The 27027-nt window shown below is 32.5% G+C and overlaps 1 protein-coding gene across 1 annotated transcript; it reads right to left on the bottom strand.

Moving 5' to 3' along the window:
- On the bottom strand, nt 1-27027 carry LOC127708924 (uncharacterized). Its single transcript, XM_052214107.1, has 12 exons — nt 26992-27027; nt 20352-21010; nt 18254-19054; nt 16025-16123; nt 14886-15038; nt 13221-13760; nt 7322-7425; nt 5477-6718; nt 4870-4900; nt 3748-4037; nt 2966-2993; nt 1-839 (listed from the first exon to the last, which is right to left on the bottom strand). The coding sequence occupies exons 2-12, from the start codon at nt 20980-20982 to the stop codon at nt 529-531; spliced, it is 4230 nt and encodes a 1409-aa protein (XP_052070067.1). The 5' UTR covers nt 20983-21010; nt 26992-27027; the 3' UTR covers nt 1-528.

Here is a 27027-nt window from a genome sequence, read left to right as displayed (position 1 = left end):
GGTTTTACAACTTTTATTATTTTCAAAATTTAACCTATACACCATCTGTAATTTTATAAATATACATACAAACTTAAGGAAAATCATTTAGATTGCTATATTCTAAATATAATCAACGTAATCCAAAATTTAGTCAGTCTTTTAATTTGTTAATTGTTCAATTTCATATATAGAAATGGGAAAATTAAACAAATATATAATTTTTTTGTTTTGATCTATAATTGTAGACTAATATATTGTAATTATGCAAATATTTGAGAGATAAACAAAAATGTACATCGTGACAAGCGTACTATTTGTTGTGTTATTAAGCTGTATCATGAAAGCTTATTTCTCAGACAAAGTATAAGTAATAATTTACTATACAAATCGCGCATAATACCAGTTTTTGCGAGCACTTGCTAGAGACAAAGACACAATTTAAGCATACTACATTAAACACCGAAATAAACTTTAAAAACTAAAACAGATTTTCAAAGGTGTTAAATAGTAACACAAGTACACGCCCATTGAAAAGTTTTAATTGTTTTATGTAATATTAGCATCTGAGAGATTTTTTGACAAGTCAAGTAAATATCTGATTCCACCTGCATTTACTCGTTCAAGTGCAAGCATCAAACTATGGATGGTTTTGACCTTTGACTTTCTCTTCCATTTTATCACAATATCTTCCACCAAACCAGGCAGATCTTTCGGGAAACTAAACAAACTTTGCTCAACTTCAGTGAAGCTTAATCCAAGTTCTATTCCCAACTGCAATGGACAGTTTCCTATTTGGTTTGACAATTCCTTCAAATGTTGGTCAGTTGGAATGGCTTGGAGATTGAAGTCTGCAATTTCTGATGCAATAAAAATAAAATTTTATGTAAATAAATACATTAATCATGTTCCAATTTTATGATATACTGTGATATAGGATTAAAGCAAACTATTCAACCATGTTGTTTGGCAGAGTAAAATTAAAGGGTTGCGTCTTCAACACATAAACACTATGATTGATTGATAATATCAGATTATCAAGGATAGATATTTGCTTGCCAAACGTCCACATGCAGATAAATGACCAACCAATACAATAGGTTGATTCTGCAAGATAGGTTGTGATGGATGAAGGGCGGAAAATTTGGAAAGTCAGTAGACAAAGTGGTATGCTGGTTCCTTGCAACAAGTCAATACGAATATCCGCTGTGGTTCTTGAAAGGATTCTGTAATATGCAGAGAGAACGTGGTACTCACCCGACAAAGGTTATCTGATTTAACTTTACAATTTTGACTCTACGTGGCTGCGTATTTATACACCAAAAAAAACAAAAAAAAAAACAACAAAAACCAAAAACAACAAAACAGACATCTAACTTTAGCAAAGGATTTTACTGACGGATGGTAGAAGTCTAGGAACAACGTTATTTCCATATCTCACAAGTCAACTCGTTGGGTTTGTCAATATGGAGTTATGTATGTAATGAAAATAATTTAAGACAGTTCTATAGAAAACATACCCAAACTAGAAAGAAACACTGATTTTACAGAAATGTTTTAAATCTGAATTTGGATATTTCTATGTCACTAGGAGACATTTAAAGCACATAAAATAAGTTAAGGATGTTCGCTACTCTGTTTCAAAATAACAAGCTTTTTAAAAGACTGTTATAAATTGATAGTATATAAATAAAGAAAATTAAAAATCAGAAAAAAATTAAGAGTCTGTGTGCTTGTCTTCTATATATAAGCCATCGAAAATTTGGCGGGAAATGATTCTCTCTAGATTTTTCATACATTTAACATGGGCACCGTTTTTCTTTCAAAAACTATGAAAAAATAACAAGGATTTTATAAGATTTTCAAAGATGGCATTTCAAACTATATGTAATCAAATAATGGATACAAAAGTAGGGGTTAGCGGGCAAAATATTTAATGGCACAACATGGATAAAACCAGAGGATTCCAAATATCTGGCAAAAATTCAAAAACAAGAGGAGCGAACATCCTTAACAAGAGCTGAATAGGATTGTGGGGACTTCAGCGGCGGTAAATATGTTCAAATGAAATAATTTAATGACTATAGGTGTAAGGTATCTGTAGCGTTCACGAAACCGTTTAGTGTTGACTGACGAAAGGTCAATAATTATTTTGAAATGTTCACAAATTGCAAAAGTGAGTTGAAGTTATGAAATTATAAAACAATAATAAAAAGATAAAATGACAAAATATATAAGAGAATGGTGTTTAAGCTCTGTTTGATATTATGAATACTGGGAACGATTAGTGGATTATCGGTTCTGTTGAGAGTTTTACCCAATAAGATAAAAGTATGAAATCGAATTTGACTTTTATTAAATGTACTGTGTGTGTTATCTGATTGTCCCTGGTCTCCAAAGTGGACTAAGTCCTCTTTTATTACAAAATAGTAATTTAAAAGCATGATCCAGTGTTATTGAAGAAATCGAAGAAATCAAGCAAGGAAACAAATGATCACAAATGAATAAATATATATATAAATATAAACAAAAACAAAAAAACATAGGAACAGTGTAAACTAATAAAAAGGTCCCGTGTATTTAAAGTACTTTGCCTACAGGTCACCTATTTTTTTTTTAAAGAAAAATGAATTCGGGTAATTACATTATGTCTTTATATGCATTGTTGACGGGACAAAATGAGTTTTAAAAACAATTCGTCGCAAATGCGACAACATTGAGTTCAATGACGCCATGCTATAAAATCCTTTCTTGGTAAAATTGTTAAAATATAAGAATGTTATAAACGAAAATGATGATACATAATCTAAAATTAAGAGAATAAAAAGAAAGGTTTGGGGCATAAACATTTGATTACAAGATAATATTGTAGTAAAATTTTAAATATCAATGAGTTATCTTTGTTTACCTATATCACTTTAATCTCACATGAAAAATCGTTATTGAAATCTAAAATATATAATTTCCCCAAAAATGTAATACTTACCGAACAAGGTCGTGTTTTCTCTGAAAACCTAAAAAAAATGTTTCAAAAATGAAATGGTTGAGAATAAAAGGACATGTCATTTGGTCTCTTGTGGAGAGTTGTCTTATTGGCAATCATACCACATCGTTTTTTTTAATGTGAAATATAACAGAAGAAAAACCGAAAGATTACAAGAGAAAATGTGTTGTTTACAAATTCGCCAACTTCTAGATTTGACCGTTTCCAGAAACGTGCAAACATCAAAGATCAAATCCAATTTCCCTGAAGGACAAATGAACATTACTTAACAAGTATTAGCAACAACTGACAACGTTCCTGACTTTTGGACAGGCACACGAATATGTGAGTTTAATAACTAACTTTCAGTGATCTGCAGATCTTTTCATTTCCCATTGTAATCTATAGTATTGGAATAACAGAAAGTAAATTGAAGTACGTGATATAAAGCTAAATTCAGGAAAGGGACTGTTTTTAGATATAAATAGAAATCACTTTGGTTCTCAACGAAGAAGATTTGTTTTCGACTTACAACGTACAATAAACTGGGATATGAAAAATCATGATAATCATCGAAAAAATTTACATTTAGAAATTACATTTAATAATTCAAATCAAATTGAAAGAAAGATCTTGGTTAAGAGTGACAATGGCCAAATATTTGTATTGTTGATATAACATTGCAATACGTTTTAATATTTAAGCATTATTTCAAATAAAATTCTGTCTTTCATATTTTTCAGATAGGAGGACATTTAAACGTTTAAATCGTACACGTTCAATACCTGACATATAAGATGACTATCCAGATTGACTGCATTCAAGGCATCAGTGAGATCGTTCAAGGTAGGTTTTTCAAGTTTTGACAACTTAGTCTTCCTCCATTGTTTCAGTGCCATCGACATAATGCCATCAGAATTGTGACTAGCATACGTGTACTCAGTGCTCTCCCATTCTTTCTTATTCATTCCCAAATTAATGAAAAATTCTTCAAATAACTTTATTCCAATTTGACCTCCTAATCTAACAAGGTGCTTATCACTTGGTTCTATCTCCAATTCATTGTTTGTCAGTCCTTAAAAAGTACATGTTTATATGTCATTACAATGTCATACACCAGTATCATACACCAGCGTGGAAAACAATATTACAATAAAGATGATGTTAAGAGCACTAACATTTAAAAATACTATATTAAGGATATATTTGTATTGTAAGTGGTAAAATATAACATTTGTTCTGATTGTTACTAGAATGTTTAGTGACTGCAGATCATTTTGAAGTATAATAGTAAGATAGTCTAATATCTTCCTAGTTACGATTTTAATATATAAATAAAGAACATAAGTACATTGACAGAAAGAGAAATAGAGAGGTATAATGAAGTACAGTTAAAATAATGCAAGTTTTAAAAATGTTGTTATATGTGGGTTTAGTAAGTAGCGGAATGCTTAATTTTCCAATAATAAGTGGTTAATAGACAGTCATTTAAGACTATCACGATATCGGATTCATAAATTAAAAAAGAGAAAACACTTGATATATAGGTACACTTTTAATTGTTTCTGTTCAAATAAATTGCTGAAATTCTTAAATCTTATTAAGTAGTATTTCATAAAATTCAGTCTTGTCATCTCTCCCATTGTTTAGCCCGAGTTTCCCAACAATTTTCCTTATAAAGTGCTCATGTACTAGAACATGAACATGTTCATGTTAGTTTCACGTATAAGCTCGTTCGAGGTTAATTTCACGGGAAATTCACATAAGCAAAATTTGCCTGTATCCTTAATGAAACTCATCAATGCATATGGTATAGTATTTCGATCATCATCTATGATTTGGTGTTACATTTTGTTGTGGGACTTTAATATTAATATTATTCATGGTATAATTGTTGCTATATTTACCTTCACATCCATGCACACACATCTTTTGGGTCTGAAATATGGCCAAGAAGTCAACAATTACAATGGAATGGTATTTATCTACTGAAAATTGTTTTGTTATGTGATTCGAAATGTATTTCATTTACTTAATTGATCATAAAGTCTACATGTTGAAGTAAAAATCATATTCTACGGATTTTTCTTTTATAGTAAAGTTTCGTACTTTTCTTTTGAGGAATATACATCCAGCAATATCAACTCAAAACACCTTTAATTGTCCTATTATTTCTCCATAATTGTTCGTGTATTGAATATCAAGAAAATATTTTCCCAAGTGAAATCCCATAGTAGAGAAAAAAAGAACTTCGACATTTAGAGATTTTCAGAAGGCCCATCTTGGGTGCCGCACAACTTTATTCAATACTTGCTAATATTGGCAGTGTATATTCGAAGTCAGTATTTAAACTAATCGTCTGATGATTGTTTATGCATTTCAATTCACATGTTAGTCACCGCAGTTATCTAGTAAAACCACTTAATCTAGGAACACAAAGTCGAGTCAACTTAAAGGATCTTGAATTCACCTTTATGTGGAATGATATGTTTCTATTTTAAAAAAAATGCTTACTTTGTCAAAAACCCAGTATCGAAGATATCTTGTGTCATGTTTTCTCCCCTTTCCACATTTCCAGCTGTCAATTTTCAGGGCATCTTCGGAAGGTATGAAGCAAATATCACTTCCGCATGGAATGCCTACTTCCATGGTGTATATGTCTACTACCTTTGTTGGTGTTATTTTCCTACCAAAACTTTGACAATGGAATAAGAGGGACGACTCAATGTTCCTTGTTAGACATTCTTGTACGCTGGCAGCAATATCTGGTGATATAGAAAGTAATGAGTTCTGGTTGACCATATATACCATAACTCGATTGTCTTCTATCCATATTCGGAGTTCATTGTCCTCACTCACGTTCAACACTGAAGCTTTGTGATACAGACATGGTTTTTGAAATTCGTATTTTAACGGCCAAGCGTTAATTGCTGTGCCGATTATTTTGTAAGCCAGTGCAGTGGGAATAGAATGACGGGCTAAGGTATATCTTAAACAGATCGTTCTTTCTTCCAAGCTGCCAACCAAATTAAAATTTGATGGTCTAATTGCCTTGATTGTGCATGGTACAATGTACACGTGAGGGTTAGAAGAATTTAGTTTAGCATCTTTTGGGATTATCAGAATATCCAAATGTATTAGGAGCTGTATAACAAATTCTTTAATGGTATCACCAGGCATATATCGATGAACTGTTTCTTGTTGCCAAAGCTTAAGAAGGCCTTTTTTGTAGATTTTTCCTGTCATCGTCATTGTTTGCAGAATTGATGTCAGACATTGGTCTGCTGGAAAGAACCTTTCATCTGTTACGAATGACCTCAATATGTTTACCAATGCCGGAGGATGAATGATGATGTGCTTGTCTAATCCAGGGAGGTTGTAGTACATCAATTTACCAAGGGAGTGCTGCACTAAAAGAAAGTCTTCTAACTGAGATTCATTTAAAGCCAGGTCGTCATTAAGCATGTTTACATTTCGTAGGTCTTCCCTTGTTACGATGTTTATATTTTTCATTCTCATGTTGGATAATTGTAACTCTAAAGGAACCCATTGCATTGGTCGACGCTGCCCCCAAGACGATTGTTTCATTGCAAAAATGACGACTTGTTCTTTCATGCTTTGAATTTCGGTGTCACCTTCATCTATTCCTGTTATGAAATAAACCGTATCCAGAAATATGTGATTTCTGTTCTCATGTGTGGAAAACATCTGTGAAACATCTCTGGTGAAGTTTTCTTTCATCTTTACGGTATCATCCTAGAAGTTAAAAAAATGTTTTCTGTTATGGACGATGATCTTATGTTGACATTCAACGTCAATAAAGGGTCATGGTCAAATATTTGTTTTTTGTGTGGCTACTCCAAAACCATATATACATATGATCTGCTTGCCAAGACAATACCATTTTATTTTAATGAAGGGATTGTCCCTGTGGTCATTCCCGCCCCTACATATACTCAAATTGCTATTTATTTTTAAAAAATGGTGAAAATACCCACTACTATATTGTAATTGTTGCAAGAGCTTTTCGGTGCAACGAAGAGTTTGCCCATTAGGAATGATGCTCGGCCCCTCATGTAATTCACTTTTTTATCTCTAAAAGTGATCAGATTTCCACATCTTACCAATATATCTTACTGGCATTGATACATTGTAAGACCTTTCTACTTCACCATAGGTTTTATACCCAATTTCTACTGGTGAAGGGGAGACGTTAGTTTAAGTCTACTTATTAAATAGGTCTTTCTAGTTCGGATATGTTTGAGCAGACGTTCTTCGTATATATATAGACATATATATATTTGAATATATGAGTTGCAGGTGTCGCTTCCCATCATACTGTGTATGATGTTTATTTACCTTGCACAGGTCCCTGTGTGTTGCAGCAAACATAATCATTGGCATACAGTCTTCGGTGTCTTCAGTATATGTCAAAATTGAATCAACCCAGTGTTTAAGCACGGCTGAAAAAAGAAACCAATTAAAGACGTAAACAAGAATACCAATGGTCCTATTATTGTCGAGTTGAATATGTATGTTACAAGTCACAATGTCTTGAATTAACAATAAAATTAACAGTACAATAAAAAAATCGTTTTCTTCTTTTCCGAGAAAATACATTTGATTAATAAAATGAGTGCATTTAAAATAAATAACTGTCGTGTCTTAAAGGAAACAGGGACAGGTAGTTACGTTTCAGATGAAAATATCGTTGATAGGATTGAATCAACTATAGTTTTTTTCTTTAGCAAAACAATATTTTCGCATACATGAAATGAGATGCAATCTTGAATTCAAAGACTAAACAATGACATCTCATAAACACTTGGAGATCATGATCAGCATTAGGTATTTGAACGAAAGAGGTGTCTTGCTTTTCAAGCTATAAATGGCCCCAAGTCGAGACGATTATTACATGAAATTGCCGACACTAGCAAATATCCGCCATGGCAACAAACCTTGTAAACATAAACTTATTAATGTAATAAATCTATGCCACCCGTTTAGGACATGCGCATTCATTTTATAAATTATGACGTGTTAAAAATAGGTATTAGCGCTCTTTATTATTATTGATACGATGAAAACAGGAGAAAAAGAAATGTAATTCAAAAACGAGTCGTACTGTATAATATTGTTACGTATGTAGCAACCAAATATAATTGACATCTTATCAACCAAACATTCAGTTACTAAAGTCGACCCAAATAGATATAGGAAGATGTGGTATGAGTGCCAATGAGACAACTCTCCATCCAAGTAACAATTTATAAAAGTAAACCATTATAGGTCAAGGTACGGCCTTTAACACGGAGCATTGGCTCACACCGAACAGCAAGCTATAAAGGGCCCCAAAAAATTACTATTGTAAAACCATTCAAACGGGAAAACCAACGGTCTAATCTATATAAAAACGAGAAACGAGAAACACGTATGAACTACATAAACAGACTACAACTACTGTACATCAGATTCCTGACTTAGAACATGTGCAAACATTTGCAGCGGGATTAAACGTTTCAATGGTACCAAACCTTTCCCCCCTTTCTGAAACAATAGTATAACATCACAACATAGAAAGACACACTATAAAATATCAATTGGAAGGCTTAACTCAATCAAAAAACGTAAATTAACACACAATGAACGAATAAATTTAATCTGGGATACCTGAATGCAAATACATAGTTAATAAAAATTAAAAAAATTATAAGGGATAAATTATTAAGGTCAAAAGTAAATAAACAGGTTTAAACTGACTTAAAGTATGATACCACTGTGAAATGTTAAACAATATTTAGAAAATCATCACTTTTGAAAAAACCTGCGTCATATTATACACAGGTAAATGAAAATAATTTTGTTGTTACGTATACTTCTTCTGTGTGTATAAAATCTTCCGTTTAGGAATACCAAGAAATTTCTTTAATATCAATAAAACTAATTTAACACTTGGTACATATGGGGTGAATATCAGCAATAAAACTATACAATAAGTGCTAGATAAAACTTCCTGTACAGGTGCAAGAATTTAAGGAGAAATGAAATAATTTTGATGTTCATAGTACGAAGAAGTGAAAATTTGTAGTAATACCAAATAACCAAAGCTGGTATATAGACAAGATCCATGTTAACATTAAATAACAAAAAAAGCATTACAAATAGTATCAACAGGTCAAATTAAAAAGAAAGTACGATTTGAGAGTACTCGCAGTTACTGACAGCTAGTTAAAAGCCAAAACAATTAATAATAAAACAACATGCATCAGAGACTGAAATCAACTAAAACACATCCCAGGGATTTAGTATTTTAACGTCATGAACAGTCAAAGAAGACATGACTTGTGCAATGCCAAAAATAAATGTATCGACAGGTAGTAGGATAGTTAGGAGTGACTTCTTTATAGATAAAAATGAATGTGTGTGTCTCTCTATACATCCCGTTTGAAAAGAAAATACAAATTTAGTTATGTTTTAATTTGCTAATGACAAAAACGATATTAGTGCCAATGTAAACTATATTCAGAGATCTAATTACAACATTGGTACGATAACCCTTACTAATAAGTTTGTTTAAAGGTTCGATGAGTTTACACGGATCACATAGTGATTTCCGCGCCTTAGGTACAATATTACCGTAAAATTTAGGATGTGAAATACCATTTTTAAAAAGTTTTCTACGGGTACAGCAAAATTTACTAATCAAATCTTTGTATCTATGAAAGAATTTAGTAAAAGTTTTAAGTAATTTATGGTAACGAAATCCCTGACTTAATAATTTACCAGTGATGCATTGATTACGTTCGTTAAAATCTATGACATCACTACACACACGGGCATACCGAACGAGTTGGGATATATAAACACCGTATGATGGAGCCAAAGGCACATCGCCGTCTAAAAAAGGAAAATTAACAATAGGGAATGAAAAATCGTCTCTTCTGTCGTAAATTTTAGTATGGAGTTTCCCTTTAGAAATTGAAATGTCTAAATCTAGAAAAGGACATATGCTGCTGTTTATGTTAGATTTAGTTAAAGTAAATTTCGGTAGTATATTTAGAGAACTCTGGATTATTAAACGAAAAAATATCATTCAGATAACGGTAGGTATTGTTGAATGTATCAACCGTACGTATTCCTCCGTCCAAAATTTAAAAGCCACCGTTGCATTTAACAGACAAAATTTTTCGGTTTTTATATTTTCTTATGTTTATCAAGTCCCAGTTAAAGCAGACGCTGCATTATTACACATTTCATTACACAGTACGTTACAAGTTTGATACAATTAAGCTTTTTCATATTAAACAATTTGCAGTTGGTCCGAGTACACAGTTATTTCGTAGTGCATTTCTTTTAGACAATAAATGAAAATTAAAAAAATCCCATCTGCGCTTTCTCAATAATATTTTTACAGTGTGTTGTACTACTTTTGGGACAAATTATATCAAAATTATAGAAAACTTCATCGGCTCTAACTCAAAATATGGACAATTTCATGCTAAGGGGGTCTTCAAATCTTTTGACAGCTTCCGAAGTGCTAATTTTTAACATTTTTCAGCTGGACCAAATCACTACTTTACTTTAAAATTCATGACCCAAATTGTTTTACAGTGTCATTTCACCCCCCCCCCCCCTACTTACTATTTGAGTCATAAAACATGGAGAAATAAATTCGGAAGGGGTATAAAAAAAATCGACAAGTAACACACTGTCCACACTAGGGACTATATTCGTGGACAACGAAAATCAAAGGACGATAACTGTGTACCCGGACCTAATAGGGTAGAAAAAGTTGACCAATCTTTATGAAACTTGGTGTGACCAAAGCTTATTAAATTATAAAACTGCTTACAAAGTTTCATGGCAATAGGATATATATTATAGACAATATGACTAATTCTATATTCAACTTTGAGTGTTAAATTTAGACGTTAAAATTGAAAATTTTCAACTATCAACATTTGGGGCTTAAGAAATTAAAATATTGCAAAAAAATACTTTTGAAATGCCTTAATATATAATATATTATGTAATAAAAGCAATAGAGTACTCATTTGATTTATCAGACTTATCATAATTATTAAAAAGTCAAATTTATATGAGCCTGTGGCTAAAAATGGAGGTTTTCCAATGAAGGGGGGCCTTACATGAAGATGTAATATTTTCCAGCAATTTTAAATTTGTAAAGCTTTTTGGTTATAAATAATCCTTACATATGTATTTAATGTACTTTAAATGGAAAGAAAACTTACAAATAACATATCACATTAGTTTAAAAGGGTCTTAGGCCAAGTAAGACTGAAAATAATTTAGGGTCAATTTAGGCCGTATCACATATTTACATTTAAAAATGCATATTGAAGCTATATGAAATAAAATTTTGTGTCTTTTCTATCATTTCTATACTCAGGTGACATGATACAATAAATCTGAGCACAAAAAGACTTTTGCATTCAACTTTTTTTGCAGACAGTATGGTCTGATACAAAGATTTTTCACTTTTTAGTGAAAAACATGCATGCAATTTTAGTCTCAACAGGCTTATATTTGAACCACTTGCTATCCTACAGAAGAAAAGAAAGATATTATGTGACATAAAACAGGTACAAAAGACATTGTTAAGTGCTTTTTATACAAATTTAGTGAGGTCTTTATAATGGACTTCAACTTTTATGTTCCAAGCTCCTCACATTTAACTTGATCCAAACAGGCCGTTAGACGAGGATCATATATATACAACACATTTTGCACATATTGTCTGAGATAATCTTCTTTTCTGTAGATTCAAAGTTCACAAATGAGTAATACAACTGGATTGAAGCATAGAAACACAAATATTGACACATAAAAACCTGTCAGATAGAAAGTCAGAATGCCACTTATGCATCAAAATTGAAAAAGCTATGAAATGCTTATTTTGACGATAAAATGCCAAAATTGGTCATTTTTGCAGAAATTCTATCAAATAAAAGTTTAAATCCTTTAGTTTTATGCTATTTGATAAATTGAAACCACCAAATCATTCAGGGAAGTTGCCAAAGTACAGATTCTATATTTCCTGATTTCACCTCTTAGGTCCGAGTACATAGTTATTTCGTAGTGCATTTCTTTTAGACAATAAATGAAAATTAAAAAAATCCCACCTGCGCTTTCTCAATAATATTTTTACAGTGTGTTGTACTACTTTTGGGACAAATTATATCAAAATTATAGAAAACTTCATCGGCTCTAACTCAAAATATGGACTATTTCATGCTAAGGGGGTCTTCAAATCTTTTGACAGCTTCCGAAGTGCTAATTTTTAACATTTTTCAGCTGGACCAAATCACTACTTTACTTTAAAATTCATGACCCAAATTTTTTTACAGTGTCATTTCACCCCCCACCCCCCCCCCCCCCTACTTACTATTTGAGTCATAAAACATGGAGAAATAAATTCGGAAGGGGTATAAAAAAAATCGACAAGTAACACACTGTCCACACTAGGGACTATATTCGTGGACAACGAAAATCAAAGGACGAAAACTGTGTACCCGGACCAGTTATGGTTTTAGGCAAATTATGTTCAGTATTTTGCAACATTTAAGTTAGAAATGTTTTTTGCAGATACCAATTTTCCATTTCCTTTAAAAGTTCTTTGAAATTATATTGCCATGTAAGCAATAAAAGCTCAGTAATTGATTTCAAGGTAATCATCCAGTAGTATTGTTTAATATCTAGTAGAAATGCAATAATATTCTTAATCCGAAAGCTCTTCTGAATCGAAACAATAACATTCTGTAATCCTTAATGAAAAACACAAACAATTCCGAACATTATCGATGAATAGATTCATTTGGACTCTCGTTAGAAACTGAAAAAGCAGGTCATTTTCACTATTTTGTAGCGAATACAAATGTATTTTCATATTTTCTGCACATTGTTTTTTATCCTGCAAAATCTAAATATTCTGATTAAGAAGTTAAGTAAATCGACATTTCTTAGACGCGAACTGCAAAGAGAACACCAAAATGTACTGACGTGAACAATAGCTTTACTTCGGAAACAGAATACCAGCAAAACTGTATGTTTACTATACTTATATCGCTTGAGTTATATATACACATGTGTATATGTATTGTAAACTATATATATATAATGGATTGCAGCATATTTCTGAATATGAGTCAACATACTTCGCATTTTAATACTTGAAAAAAAATGATCATTTCCATGAACGTAGAATGTATCTTGTATTTACTCATGTTTTTAAACTTACATGCAGCAACAACCCCCTCGGGATATTCTCCAAGCTGAGTATGTAAACCAAATCGACCATCGAACATCAATAAAAATGTTCCACTGTGTTGTATGAAAAGCTGATGAGTCATATCATATGATTTCTGCCCACCAAAATCGATCAGATCTGAAGGTGCTATTTCAATTCTGTATTGCCCATTTCTGACTTCTTTTAAAATGTCGGATTGAATTTGCAGCCTCTCACATTCTAATGTTTGTATCTCATTAGTTGCCAAAGATATACATTTGTGTGACATATGTATACTTTTATCTTTCAGTACAGATTCTGTCTGTGATAAAAAATGTTGAAAGACAGTGTGGTCTGTTGAATTTGTAGTAGCCATTTGTCCTTCTTGCATGTCTGTGTTTGTCGATTGAGACGTTATAACATCTGTTTCAACTGCTTGACTGCTGCTACCAGGACTTGATTTTGTTTGCTGTCTAGCTTCCATTTGAGACCCTTTGCAAACGCCTGGCTTTCCTCGAATAATTTTTGCAAAAACCTCATGTCCTCGTTGGCCTTATAAAATACAATACATTGTAATAATTCAAGTATATGGTTTTCTTGAGTTGAAACATTTACCAGAACAGATTGATGAAATTTGAGATATCAAACTGACTAGGTTATGATTTCTGCCTCTTTTGCTTTAACCGCGTAACCACAGGTGACATAGACCAGCCTTTCTTTCTTTCTCATATGTTTTAAAAAATATCTTTCTAACTTAAAGTTGATGGGGTGTCTTCCTCCATCTTGGATTTTGAAGAAGCAGATAGCAAATGGTCTAGATCTTTAATGAAATGGGCAAATTTTGAGAGTAGTATCTAATTCATGTGTAAGACTTTTCATGTTAATATAGAAAATTATGTGTTTTATCAAATTTACGGCTGTATGTTATACTAAAAAACACAATATTTTTGTTGGGTAAATTTTTTTCAACTTTGCCACATAAGGGGAGATAACTCAGATAGTAAGGGATATAACTCAGATAAGTAATTTGTCTGATAAAAAGTGTTGTGAATTTTTCTATCTTTATATGTAGCAAGAAAACAAGTCCGGTGACCCCATTTTTTTTTCTTATCTGAAATCATGTTATAAGAGCTATCTGCTCACATTTTATCTAAACATTCTATGGTGTAGTTTTCTTTTTATCACACAAAATTGGATATTCCATGCATAATCTATATAAATCTGACAATTTTGCACAACCTGTAGCGTGAAAAAAAGTCCGGTGACCCACACTTTTTATTATCTTTTGGAAATAAGCATGATAAAAACAACATTTTGAAAAATAATTAAAAAAATCTATGGATTTTGATTTAGACCCGAACCCCATCCACCGTAAGATTATTAAGTTTGAAGTCCAGCGGTATTCATCTTGAAATGATTGTCACCTTCAAATTTCGACATCTACCTGATATTGATTTAAAAAACGATAAACTGTAGATATACAAAGTCTTAAAGATTTCACTATTGATACTATCTGTTTTCTACTCCAATGGTTTGATATCTTTGGTCAAGTGATATCTTCCATGATATAAAACATCAGCTTTGAATAATTAAGTTAATGTTAATGGAAAACTGAGAGTTTTTGCAATTACAAAAGAGAAAGACGATATGATTAGAACAACCATAGGTCAGACATACCCTCTCTAAGCGGTACCATTTTCTTCTTTTTAATATCAATACCATTTCTGCCAAAATATATGACCACTCCGTCTGTAGAGTTCCAATTTAGCGGAATTTCGTTGCCTATAAGCAAGCTTGCCAGAGTACTTTTCCCTGCTTGACAAGGGCCACCTAATAACGATCAATATTATTATCTACCTTCTAGTTTACAAATAAACGTTCGACACCAAAATATTGTACCAACGTTCGAGTAATTACAAAAGCACTAAGGTGAATAATACCATCAATTTCGTCTAGTAAAACAACAACGATGTTGATGATCTAATACATGTAGTAATTCAAACAGTATGTTTCCACTTTATTCGATGATTCCTTGTAAATGTCATTTTTTGAAACATGTGCAATACGGGAGAAAATCGGTATAATATTTTACATGAAACTCGATTTGTTAATGTATCTTACGCTCATATCAGATGTTTTTGATTCCATTGTTATCCACAACAGCACAAATAAGAGATCAAAGACGGTAAGACTTTATTTGTTTGTAACGACTGTGAAATATGCCAAAAAGACACAATCACACGAAAGGAACAAAACAAGAAAGTAAGCACATAACATTGTGATGTTTTCACTTCAGTATGTCATTTTATCCATGAAATTGCGTTATTATCCTCATATCAATTATTTATCTTTTATTGCTTATGGTTAATTGTATGAAATATTTATTTGATACTAAAATATAGAGATTCAGTGCAATTATGACATGTCGAAATCCTTTTATGCTTTCAAGCGATAGCTAGATCTTATCATATTTCTGCACCTACCTGTTCAAATTCTTCAATTGAACTTTAACATAAAGTGTTCCATAATTATTCGTTCATCAAAAGTGTGACAGTTATTTGTTTTGGGTTTAATTCAGTTCATGATTTTTCTGTAAAACTTTGATTTGCGATTTTTAAATATTTCTTTAATATTTAAACATTCTCAAACTGATTTTTTTTTTTTTATAAAAGTTGTAAAAGTTTTCTCGAAATAAAATGGAATGGGTTATTTATTATATTCAATGAAAATTGATGCCAATATTAAGTATGTCAATTAATGTGATTGATGTTTTAATGCTTTTTGTTTTGTTTTCGAGAATACTACATTTCTACTACCCAGACTCAGACGGTTCTCGTATGTCAGATATTCGCCATTTGACAGCATACTCTGGAAATCTCCAGCATTAACCAACCAAGGGAGTTGAATGTCCTTGCCTACAATAAAAAAAATTATAAGGAATCTGTAACTGCACATATATGAACATTGCAAACATACTTACACATGGACATCTTGTAAAAGACTCTCAGTAAAACGTCATCATCAAATGAAATACAATATGTCCTTTAATACATCTACAGACTGTTAAAATGAATCTAAAAACTGGACCAACAATGACATTTAATAAATAAGCTAGTGGCAAAAGAATTCGGGTGACAAAAACTTTCGAAAAATTCCTTAAATTAGATTTGTAAAAAACTCTTTTTTTAAGACTTTTGGTTTTATCTGAGATTTATAAAACATAAATATATGTGATAAGCAGGGGGAATATAATAAAGATCAGTTTAACTGATCATGTATTGTAACGTTTATGGGTCGGCGTAAATCCCCTGTTTCTATTTTTAATTTTTATGAATAACTAGGTTTGCCCGTTCAGTTTTTACGGGGATCGTTTTCCCGTGCTAGATTTGATGTCCAGACATGGATCTTTTAACCTCGTCTGGACAATACTTCTTCAGTTGGGCAAAACTTTCGTACTGATAAGTTGAACTTTGAATTTTATTATTTGTTTCGTTTTTAATGATTTTACCGTTTCAAAGACATATACCCTATATCTCCTTTTATCTATATTCGATACCCATATGTTCATGCATTGTAGGGGATCTTTTTAGAATAAAACTACTCCTCATCTTGATTAGAAAGAGTCAATTTTAATTAATGTGGCTGATCAAACTAAACTACAGCACCAAACCTACCATTTGAATTGTATACATTCCTGTTCAAAAACTTATTATATCTATCAACAAAGACGTTGCACTAAAAAGTAAAATCACAAAAATACTGAAGTCCGAGGTAAATTCAAAACGAAAAGTCCCTAATCAAATGGCAAAATCAAAAGCTCAATCACACAAACGAATGGACAACAACTGTCATATTCCTGACTTGGGACAGGGATTTTCTTATGTCGAAAATGGTGGATTAAACCTGGTTTTATAGCTAGCTAAACCTCTCACTTGTATGACAGTCGCATACAATTCCATTATATTGACAACGATGTGTGAACAAAACAAACAGACATAGTAGGTAAAATGTCATCAATAGGGGTACAGCAGTCAACATTGTGTTATCAACATAATCACTATAAAAACAAACAAATATGTAAACAAAGTTGTTTTTTTAACATTTACCATGGCACAATAACACAATGATGGGATGTATAAGTACAGAGCCACGTCGTATGTACATGTAACAAAGAAACACATAAAGGCATATAGACAAAGCATATTAGCAAAAATCCAGTTACTTACTGTCAGTAACATTGACAGCAGTTATTATTAAAGTAATTTCGTTTTGGTAGATTTTTCTTTTTGATGTGTCGATCGGAATAGTCAACCAAGTCTATTGAAACTGATTTTCAGAGTTTGATTCTGCTGTTTCACCGCTGTCTAAATATACTTTAATCCTTCTATATTTGCATGTGCCTTGCCTTTCAAGAATCAAGTGAATGTAATTGCACCTTGTCGTAAGTTGTTATCTTATCTACTATGGTTGCATATAGTGTTTAAATCTTATAGCTTAAATAATGCCGTTGGTTTTCTCGTTCACGTTGTTTTACATACCGTAATAACGTTTTATACGGCATGATATTGCTAATTGTTTACTGCAGTACAGCGACTTAATATGTAGTTGCATTATAAGTACATGGTGGATAGTAGTAACCATACAACATTTCCTATTTTTTATATTTCCAGAAACTGAGTCATCGACCATGTCCATTTTTAATGTATGGTGTTCTAAGATATTTTCAACACCGTTTACAATAATCAATAACTGAATCTACAATGGGTTATTATAAATAGAGTGAATGATTTCTTCATGTGGCTGTCCCAAGTCAGGAGCCTGTATTTCAGTTGTTGTCGTTAGTTCATGTCTGTCATATTTGTTTTTCGCATATTGTTTTGTTATATAAAAAATGCTCATGTAAAATGGAACAGGAAAGGCCTTTGGTAATTAACCAAATTAAAATATACCAACCAGTATTCAAATTCAGAAAAACATAATTTGCATCGGTCGTAAATAAAATTAATATAATATATTTTTCTTGAGTAACTTATATAGATGCTTACCAATTAGTTGATCTTCGAGTTGTGATATTCTTTCTTCATTTTCTTTGTCTCTTTGATGCAAATCCTGAAGTTCCTCGAAGTATTTTTGTTCAGTGGCCTCATCCATACAGCATGCTTGTAAATGTTCAACTGTGGAAACAAATTCATTGTTACGTTTATTACACACTTTCTCAAATCTTTCTGCAATGGTCTTGAAGACATCGAAATATTGGTTTAATTCCCGATCGGTTACTTTGGTGTTTCCTCTGTGTATAATTTCATCTCTATTTCTACGACATCTCTCAATATCATCACCAATTTCGATTTCATTAATCAATGGCTCGTTTGGATGTTCCCATCCCTTGGTTGGTCGAGCAGCAGTCTCATGCAGATTTCGTAGAATAGTATATATAAGAGGAATATCAAAGTCATCGTATCCATTTTGTTCAACCTTTCTAAGTCTTGCCCATTCTCCAGGTTTGAGTCGGTGACTTAAAGATTTGTTTCTATTGCAATTCCTATAAATTGTATGGGTTTTTTCAAAATGTAACAGAACCTCTTGCAAGAATGTAGGTAAAAGATGATGTACAGCGTGACCGAGACGAGCATAATTAGTCTTATAACAATCATCACTCCTGTTAATAGTAGGCATGGTCTCAGAATGAAAATCATCTATCGGATAATCTGTCTTTTCTTGTTTTAATTTGCTTGTACATTTATTCTCATTGGATGAAGTCGTACTTAATTGAAAGGACCTTTTGTCATGTCCAATTTGCATGCTACTTCTTTTTGGTGTTTCTAATACATCTTGCATCTGTAAACCTGAAAAGTTAATTCTATGGAAATAAAAAAGTTGCTCTTTGATTATATTAGAACAACTTCTTTAAAATCCTACAACCTTGCAGTTGAAAGTATACACGCTTTATGATATCAGCAAAAAAAAACCCAATAATTCTAATTACCAATTTGCAATCGTTACTTTTGTATCTTAGTTTCTATTTTGCTATTTTGATAATTTACGTGTCATTATCACACATAAACTCTTTTCTGTGGCAAATATAATTTCAGCATTATAAATAAATTAGGCATATAAAACAGAAAGTTCATCGTGAAAGTTTCTATCCCGATTATGTCAGTTATTGTTTTAGTCCTTTTAATTTTCCTATTATCATGATTATTGTGATATGGGTATAAGATATATATCTATTCCCACGATTCTGAAAAAAGATGTAAACAAGAAATAATAGCAGATGGATTTCCGTCGCGGAATATTTTATCAATTGTTGATTTGTATTAGGATTAATATACATGTATTTTTAATAAGATTTGTTGCCATCAATTTTTAATGGAAGGATAAAAATATCAATTGATCGCCCCCTAACATGTCACTACTTCATTCAAAGCTTTTCCGATGAAGAAAATCTATAAACGCGGATTTCTGAAAAAGAAGTGGTAGGAATGAAGACACCATTCAATACCGAAGAAACAAAGTTAAAGAACGGGTAAATGACAAAAAATTAAAGTAAAGTTGCTTAATCAAACGTTCAGTGGCATAGAGAAATTATGCCGACAACAAATTACCGAATGATACCATAGGTAGATCGACGGGAATTAGGATTCGGGTAGGGGGGGATAGATGTAAAGATATAGTCGGATACTGCCCATCATATCCTCATTGTCCATTAGCAGACGCTGAGTGATCAAAACGGCTATAATATTACAGTTATCTAGTAAATTTTGTACAATAGTACTTTATACATGATATATAAGATATATAGCAGATATGCATGCAAAAGCTACTTTATTTAAGTCTTAAACGAAAATATAAATCTACCAGTTTTATCTCTAAAAACATTTATACCAAGCTGGAAAGTTAATATTTTTCCTGTGTACTAGCTTTTGACGGTCATGAGACGTATAGGTAAAATAACGAATTACGTTTCTATTTTTAAGCAAAAATCACGTATCACGTCTGGATTGGTTTTGTATGTCACGCTTACATGTTTGAAATCGCACATCAAGATCCCAACACCAATTGGATGTGTTTATGCATCATAATTAAACAGTAAATGTAACTTTTTAAGGATATGTATCTAAACTTATCAATACGGATTCATACCTTTCAGTTGATCTTCAAGTTGTGATATACGTTCTTTTTTTTCTTTCTCTCTTCGATGCAAATCCTCAAGATTCTTTAAGTACTCATTCTCCATAGCCTGGTCCATACAGCATGTTCGTAAACGCTCCAACTCGAAGACAAATTCATTTTCATTTTTTTGGCAAACCCTTTCAAATCTACACGCAATGGACTTTAATTCATTATAATAATTGTTAAATTCTTGATCTGAAACACAGGTGTTTCCTCTGTTTATTATTTCATGACGCAATCTGCGACATCTTTCAAGATCATCCCCGATTTCAATTTCGTTTTCCAATGGTCCACTAGGATTGTCCCATCCCCTGGTTGGTCGAGTAGTAGGTGCATGCAAATGCCGTAAAATAGAATATATAAGAGGAATATCAAAGCCAGCGTATCCATTTTGCACAGCATTACTTAGTCTTGTCCATTCCCTTGTTTTAAGTAGACAACTTAAAGATTTGTTTTTACTGCAGTTGATACAAACTTGCTCGGGATTTTCAAATTTGAGAAGAACCTGTTGTAAGAACATAGGTAAAAGATTATGTGCCGCGTGACCAAGGCGAGCGTAATGGGTCCTATGAGAAACGGTCCTATCAATACCAGTATCCATTGTATTACAATTTTATCCTCATGGTTTCCTGGAAAGAATAAAAGATACACAGTACGGTAATTTTCCGTAAATTTACTTTATATAGAATAACTAAATGTACATGTAATGTAAACAGAACAATTAACATTAAGAATTGTCTACTCCCATGTTAACATGTATATGCCCTTGGAGAAATTTGGCACATCTTTATGGATTGTATGAAATATTTAAGTACTCCAAGAAGAAGTCAATCTTTTCAACGCTCTAAAAAAAATTAAACCGCATAAATCGAGAAGAGACCGGCGAAATCATTGACAAAACAACTAGAGACTTTGAAGAACATGTGTCGCTCAACTATGTCTATATACATCTACAAAACTCTCCAACATTTATATATTTTGGAGTTTAGCGTGACGTCCATTTTCGCTGAACTAGTATATTACTGTTAAGGGGTCAGCTGAAGTCTCCCTCAAGGTGCGGGATCTTCTCACTTTGTTGAAGACCCACGATTGTCTTTGGTCGGGTTGTTGTCTCTTTAACACATTTCCCGTTTCTATTCTCAAATTTATAGAATATAAATCATGACTTAAATTTCTTTTTTGTTGATCTGGTATTGCTGATGTTTTTTCAGTCTAAGTTTACTGATTTTTCTCTATGTTCTATAGTTTCTGCCCAAACTCAAAAAGATTAAAGTCATTTGAGGGCAATCAATCTAATAGGAAGATAACTAACAATTTTAATTATTCTGACGTTTGACGTTTTGCCGATGTTGCCTTGCTGATCATTTATGCAATTTAAAAAATTTCTATCTATCGATTTTAGTTTTCAAGTACATTGGATGTGTTATGATGGATATTTTAGTCTTAGATACACGATTTTTTTATTAGTTGTTATTGGTTTTGAACTAGCTGTCAGTAACTGCGAGTACATAAATTTCTTTTCATTACGAGGCATTATGAATTTTATAAAAAAAAAATGGATGTAAACAATTAAAGGCAACCGTACGGCCTTCAACATTGAGAAAAACCCATGCCGTATGGTAGGCTATACAAGGCCCCGACATGATAAATATGAAACAATTCAACGGTTTGCATTCAACCAGTCTAGACGTTTAAAAATTTACTAAGATCTGTTTGATTTTCTTTTCCTTCCTGTCTGACGAGGAAATCATAAGTTCGCCTGAACGTGCATCTACAAGAAGTCATTATAGGCGTGAAGTTGATAGTTCTACAAACATCCCTCCAAGCAATTAGACAACGGCATAACAAAAAAGATCTTCACAGTCTTTGAAGCAAAAGTTCAAGCCTTAAACCAACCTGCAAGTAAGCTTTGTAAGTAATAAAAAGCAGTTCAGATTTAATGATCAAGCTTCCAAGTACATTGAAATATTGAAAGCCGCCATTTCGTCAGATAATCGTGACTATGCTCTAAAACTGTTTAAAAAGTCTTACAAGATATTATTGCTTGCAACAAAACTGTCAAGATTGATGACAAGTATGGTTTGGACACCATCAGCGAGTATGTAGTTAACGCTCTTGCTGATAATTCTGACAATACGCACCGTCTACGACAAGCCGAAACCAGTGCTATACGTAAAAAAAAGAAAGTCGCACCCAAAGATACATCAAATGAATTCGCAACTGATAAACTTTTTCGTGGCTTTAGCTGAAAACATGAAACAAAAAGTTACCAATAGTGCACGAACAACACCAAGATATAATGGTCCAAGATCAAGCACCGCAATCTTCAGAGCAATGAAAGGGCCATCTCCTCAAGACATCTGCTACTACTGTGGTGCCACAGGACACTGGTCGTCTAACTGTCCCGAAAAGTCAACAAGTCTAACAAAACCAGTAGTTCCAAATGAGGTATTATCTTTGATTAGCTTTGATTTGTGTTCAGACACATACGAGTATGAGAATGAGTCAGTGTAATTTTATAATGTAAAAGTTACATTATGTAATATTTTACAATTTTGGAAAGAAAACTTGTATTGGCTGATAGTTAAAATTTTTAATTTTACCTATGCTTGAATATAGTATTCTCTTTATAATTTACAAATACACCTCCGTCTGTATTTTTGATAACAATATATCTGCTTTTGAACACAAAGATTTTGTTTAGATCCAAAAAAGTTCAGTTTGGCTTGGTTTTTTATGGGATCTACATAGGTTGTTTTAAGAGTACTCGAAAAGAAAATGTTGAATATTTTGCAATTTTATTGCTTTAGTTCTTGTAAATCCTTGTAATATGACTGCAAGGAAATTTGCAGGGGTAATTGGTAAAATCATTGCATTATCACCCGCATTAGGTAATATATGTAGAATTATGACAAGACATTTACATCGCTTAGTAAACGAGCGATCCTCTTGGGACTTTAGAGTTAAGTTAGATCATAAAAGTTATGTTCATCAAAGAGTTCGAATTTTGGCATTTTACACTGAAATCTTTACCTAATTGTGTGCTAGCTCAAATTCAGAAACTTTCCTAGAGGTTAACTTATAATGGTGCAAAAAAGTTCTATTTGGAAAGAGCTTATGGCAGTGATTTTGACTTTGAACAATTATCGAAGTGTCCGGTGTATGTAGAGCACGCTATTAATTAGCTACATGTATAGGCACACAAAAACTTTCAAAGCCTTTGGAAGCCTTCATATTAATAGAGACATTCGAGAGAAAATTATCCAGATTAAACAAAAAATGTGCGGGTTTAGTGGAGTGACAGATTGATTTTTTCCAAGTACTGTGATAAATTTATCAAACTTACTTACTATGTAAATTTAATCAATATGGAAGTGTATACTATATTCATATGATGAAGACATAATCTTTTAATCAGTTTAATTGAAGTCTGGAGCTGGCATGTCAGTAACTGCTAGTAGTCTGTTATTATTTATGTATTATTGTCATTTGTTTATTTTCTTTTGTTTCCTATTCTGACATCGGACTCGGACTTCTCTTATACTGAAGTTTACTGTACGTACTGTTGTGCGTTTGTTTTTTTTCTACATTGGCTAGAGGTATAGGAGGAGGGTTGAGATCTCAAAAACATGTTTAACCCCGCCGCATTTTTGCGCCTGTCCCAAGTCAGGAGTCTCTGGCCTTTGTTAGTCTTGTATCATTTTTAATTTTAGTTTCCTGTGTATAATTTGGAGTTAAGTATGACGTCCATTATCACTGAACTAGTATACATATTTGTTTAGGGGCCAGCTGAAGGACGCCTTCGGGTGCAGACGTTTCTCGCTGCATTGAGGACCCATTGGTGGCCTTCGGCTGTTGTCTGCTCTATGGTCGGGTTGTTGTCTCTTTGACACATTCCCCCTTTCCATTCTCAATTTTATTGTATTACAATTCATCCCATTCTTCACTCCCGTTCACCCGCACAAACGTGCACCTTTCCCGTCCAATAATCCCCCATATCCCCCGGATGATTAGGGAGTAAGAATATGGTCACTTTGGTCTTCTTCCGAACATCAGTAAAATTTTGGTAAAAGTAGGCAGCCACAACCACGAAAGCGTCACGCTCCGTGCACGCTAAGTAACCTAGCAACAACTCTTTGCGAGGTCCGTAGATGGCCTGATGCAAGGCAACATTTCTGTCCCTATCAAATATATCCTAATTTTCCATTGGCACTAAAAATTTCCCGACCTTCATCATGTTCATTCCGGACGACTCTACTACAGTACACACCTGTTGTATTTTGTTCATTTGTTCTCCTGAATATGCATGAAATATTTGCCACTGGACGTTAAGCTAACTTTAATAGATATGATTATAAACCATGATTCCTCGGTGTAGGTGAGACATAAAAGGAGATGAATCATGAACATCGAGAAAGCAACACAAGATGGCTAACAATCAAACGGTAGAGTAACTTTGACTGAAGGTACTATTTTCTTACATAGACAAGCAAGCAATCCTATATTAAATTTTGCCACCAACATGACCGGATGAAAAGTATGTTAATTATTTGGACTATCATCTTTCTGACTTTAATTATTATATCTTTTAATTGTCATTATTAGCTCAAATATTCCCACACAATTATCTTTTGTCAAAAATATATGTTTCTACTAATCCGATAATGGACATCGTATATACGTGTCAAAGACAGATTATCTAAACAATGGACAATAATTGCTTAATCCGTAGTTACATGTATTTCTTTATTATTCTGTTTTATATACTTCTTAAAAATAATTTATATTCAGTTTTGGAAAGGTTCTCGAACCGTAAACACGGGACTCAATATTGTAACATCGTTTATATTCTTGTTGGATCGTTTATTAAATTGTTAAACTTTATACCGACTTGAATCTTCATTTAATACCCAGCAAATAGGCTGGCTATACATGGTGTTAGAGACTCGTGAGTGTTATCTATTATAGATCAACACAAGATTCCGTTACCTCAGCAGCCAAGCGAAATATCCCCCAAGGACAAGTTACAAACAAGTGAATAGCTTACCACAGAATTCTTATATTTCGGACGAACTATATGTGGACAGTATTATTAAATACAATGGATTATTACAGATATTCCTTAAGACCAGAGTGGATGTGGAATTATTCGCCGTATCGCTTTAATCCAGAAAGAAGGAACTTGATCAGAATGTGTGGAAAATGTGGAAAACAACATAACAACAAGAGTTGGTGTGCCGCAAGAAATTCAAAATGCTTCAAATGTCAAAAACCAGGACACTTTGCTCGGCAGTGCTTCACTCGTGTTTGCCGAGTTAAAATTCATAAGAATGAACTTAAAACTGTTTCAATTTCGACACAAACGGAAAATTGTAACCATAAGAAATCAATTAAGAAAAAGGAAAGAGATTCTAAAAGACTTCAAGATTATTTTGATCGAAAACGGACACTTCAGGAACGTCCATTTAACAAAACCGGGAATACTGTCTTCATTTCAACTATCAGTAGTGATTGTTTTCGAAGGGACCAAATTGAAACTTTAAAAACGAAATTGGAAGACGAAAGTTTTAACCATACATCTGCATTAATGGAATTGCAAGAAGAACAAGAAACTGTTCGGAAGCTTCGTGAAACAATTAAAAATCGAGACGCTGAAATTATCGAACTGGAAAACACCATACAAAAATATGAGAGAGGACACGATAAAATAGCAGACTATGTCACTGAGATAAAAGTAGAAAAAGAAAATTGGAAACTACAGTGTAATGATGTTTCAGAAATGTACAATGTAGTTAGAAAAAGACAACTTAATTTAAAGGAAATTTGCAAAAATTACAAATATGAACTAGAACAATTAAGAAACAACACTCAAAAATGTTCAGGAAATAATCATCAAAACAGGCGTAACTATCAATACCGTGGAAGAAGATTTTAGTTATGAAAATTTAAATCCCGTGGACGTGATTCTGGACGAGAGTGGCAAATATGACCGGATGAAAAGCATGTTAATTATTTGAACTATCATCTTTCTGACTTTAATTATTATATCTTTTAATTGTCATTATTAGCTCAAATATTCCCACACAATTATCTTTCGGTTAAAAGTTATGTTTCTACTAATCCGATAATGGACATCGTATCTACGTGTCAAAGACAGATTATCTAAACAATGGACAATAATTGCTTAATCCGTATTTACATGTATTTCTTATTATTCTGTTTTATATACTTCTTAAAAATAATTTATATTCATAAATGTAACAGTGGCTCTTGACCTGTTAAAAAGTCGTTAACCTGTTTATACGTTCGGTTGATTTCTTACTATTTCCATTATTTTACAATGATTCCCATGGTCAGTCATTTTACATTAACTACATTCTATCCATATAGTATCATACATATTTCTGTCTGGATCCTCAGTTTGCATAATTTAAAACTTTTCGAAACAAAACAAAAGTAAAAATACCATTCGGTATAACCTTGCTAACATTAGTACAACGTTACCACAACTACTAGTATATTGATTAAAATTGTATTTTTGATTTTGAATTACTCATTTTCATAAATTATATTGACATTGAATGTATTTCTATTGATAAAATATAATTACCGTCTCTGTCACTACTGGTATCGTTTACAAATTAAC

This window comes from Mytilus californianus, unplaced genomic scaffold (genome assembly GCF_021869535.1).
Source record: "Mytilus californianus isolate M0D057914Y unplaced genomic scaffold, xbMytCali1.0.p SCAF_7, whole genome shotgun sequence".
Taxonomy (NCBI): domain Eukaryota; kingdom Metazoa; phylum Mollusca; class Bivalvia; order Mytilida; family Mytilidae; genus Mytilus; species Mytilus californianus.
This window is presented reverse-complemented; position numbering and strand designations above follow the sequence as displayed.

What these genes read in the sequence shown, in the direction of transcription:
- LOC127708924 (XM_052214107.1), bottom strand. Translation starts at nt 20,982, where the DNA reads ATGGATACTGGTATTGATAGGACCGTTTCTCATAGGACCCATTACGCT. An exon ending in ACTTGAAGATCAACTGAAAG is followed by an intron (nt 19,055 to 20,351) that starts GTATGAATCCGT and finishes TTAACTTTTCAG; the next exon opens with GTTTACAGATGCAAGATGTA. An exon ending in GTGTGTGCATGGATGTGAAG is followed by an intron (nt 4,038 to 4,869) that starts GTAAATATAGCA and finishes GTACTTTTTAAG; the next exon opens with GACTGACAAACAATGAATTG.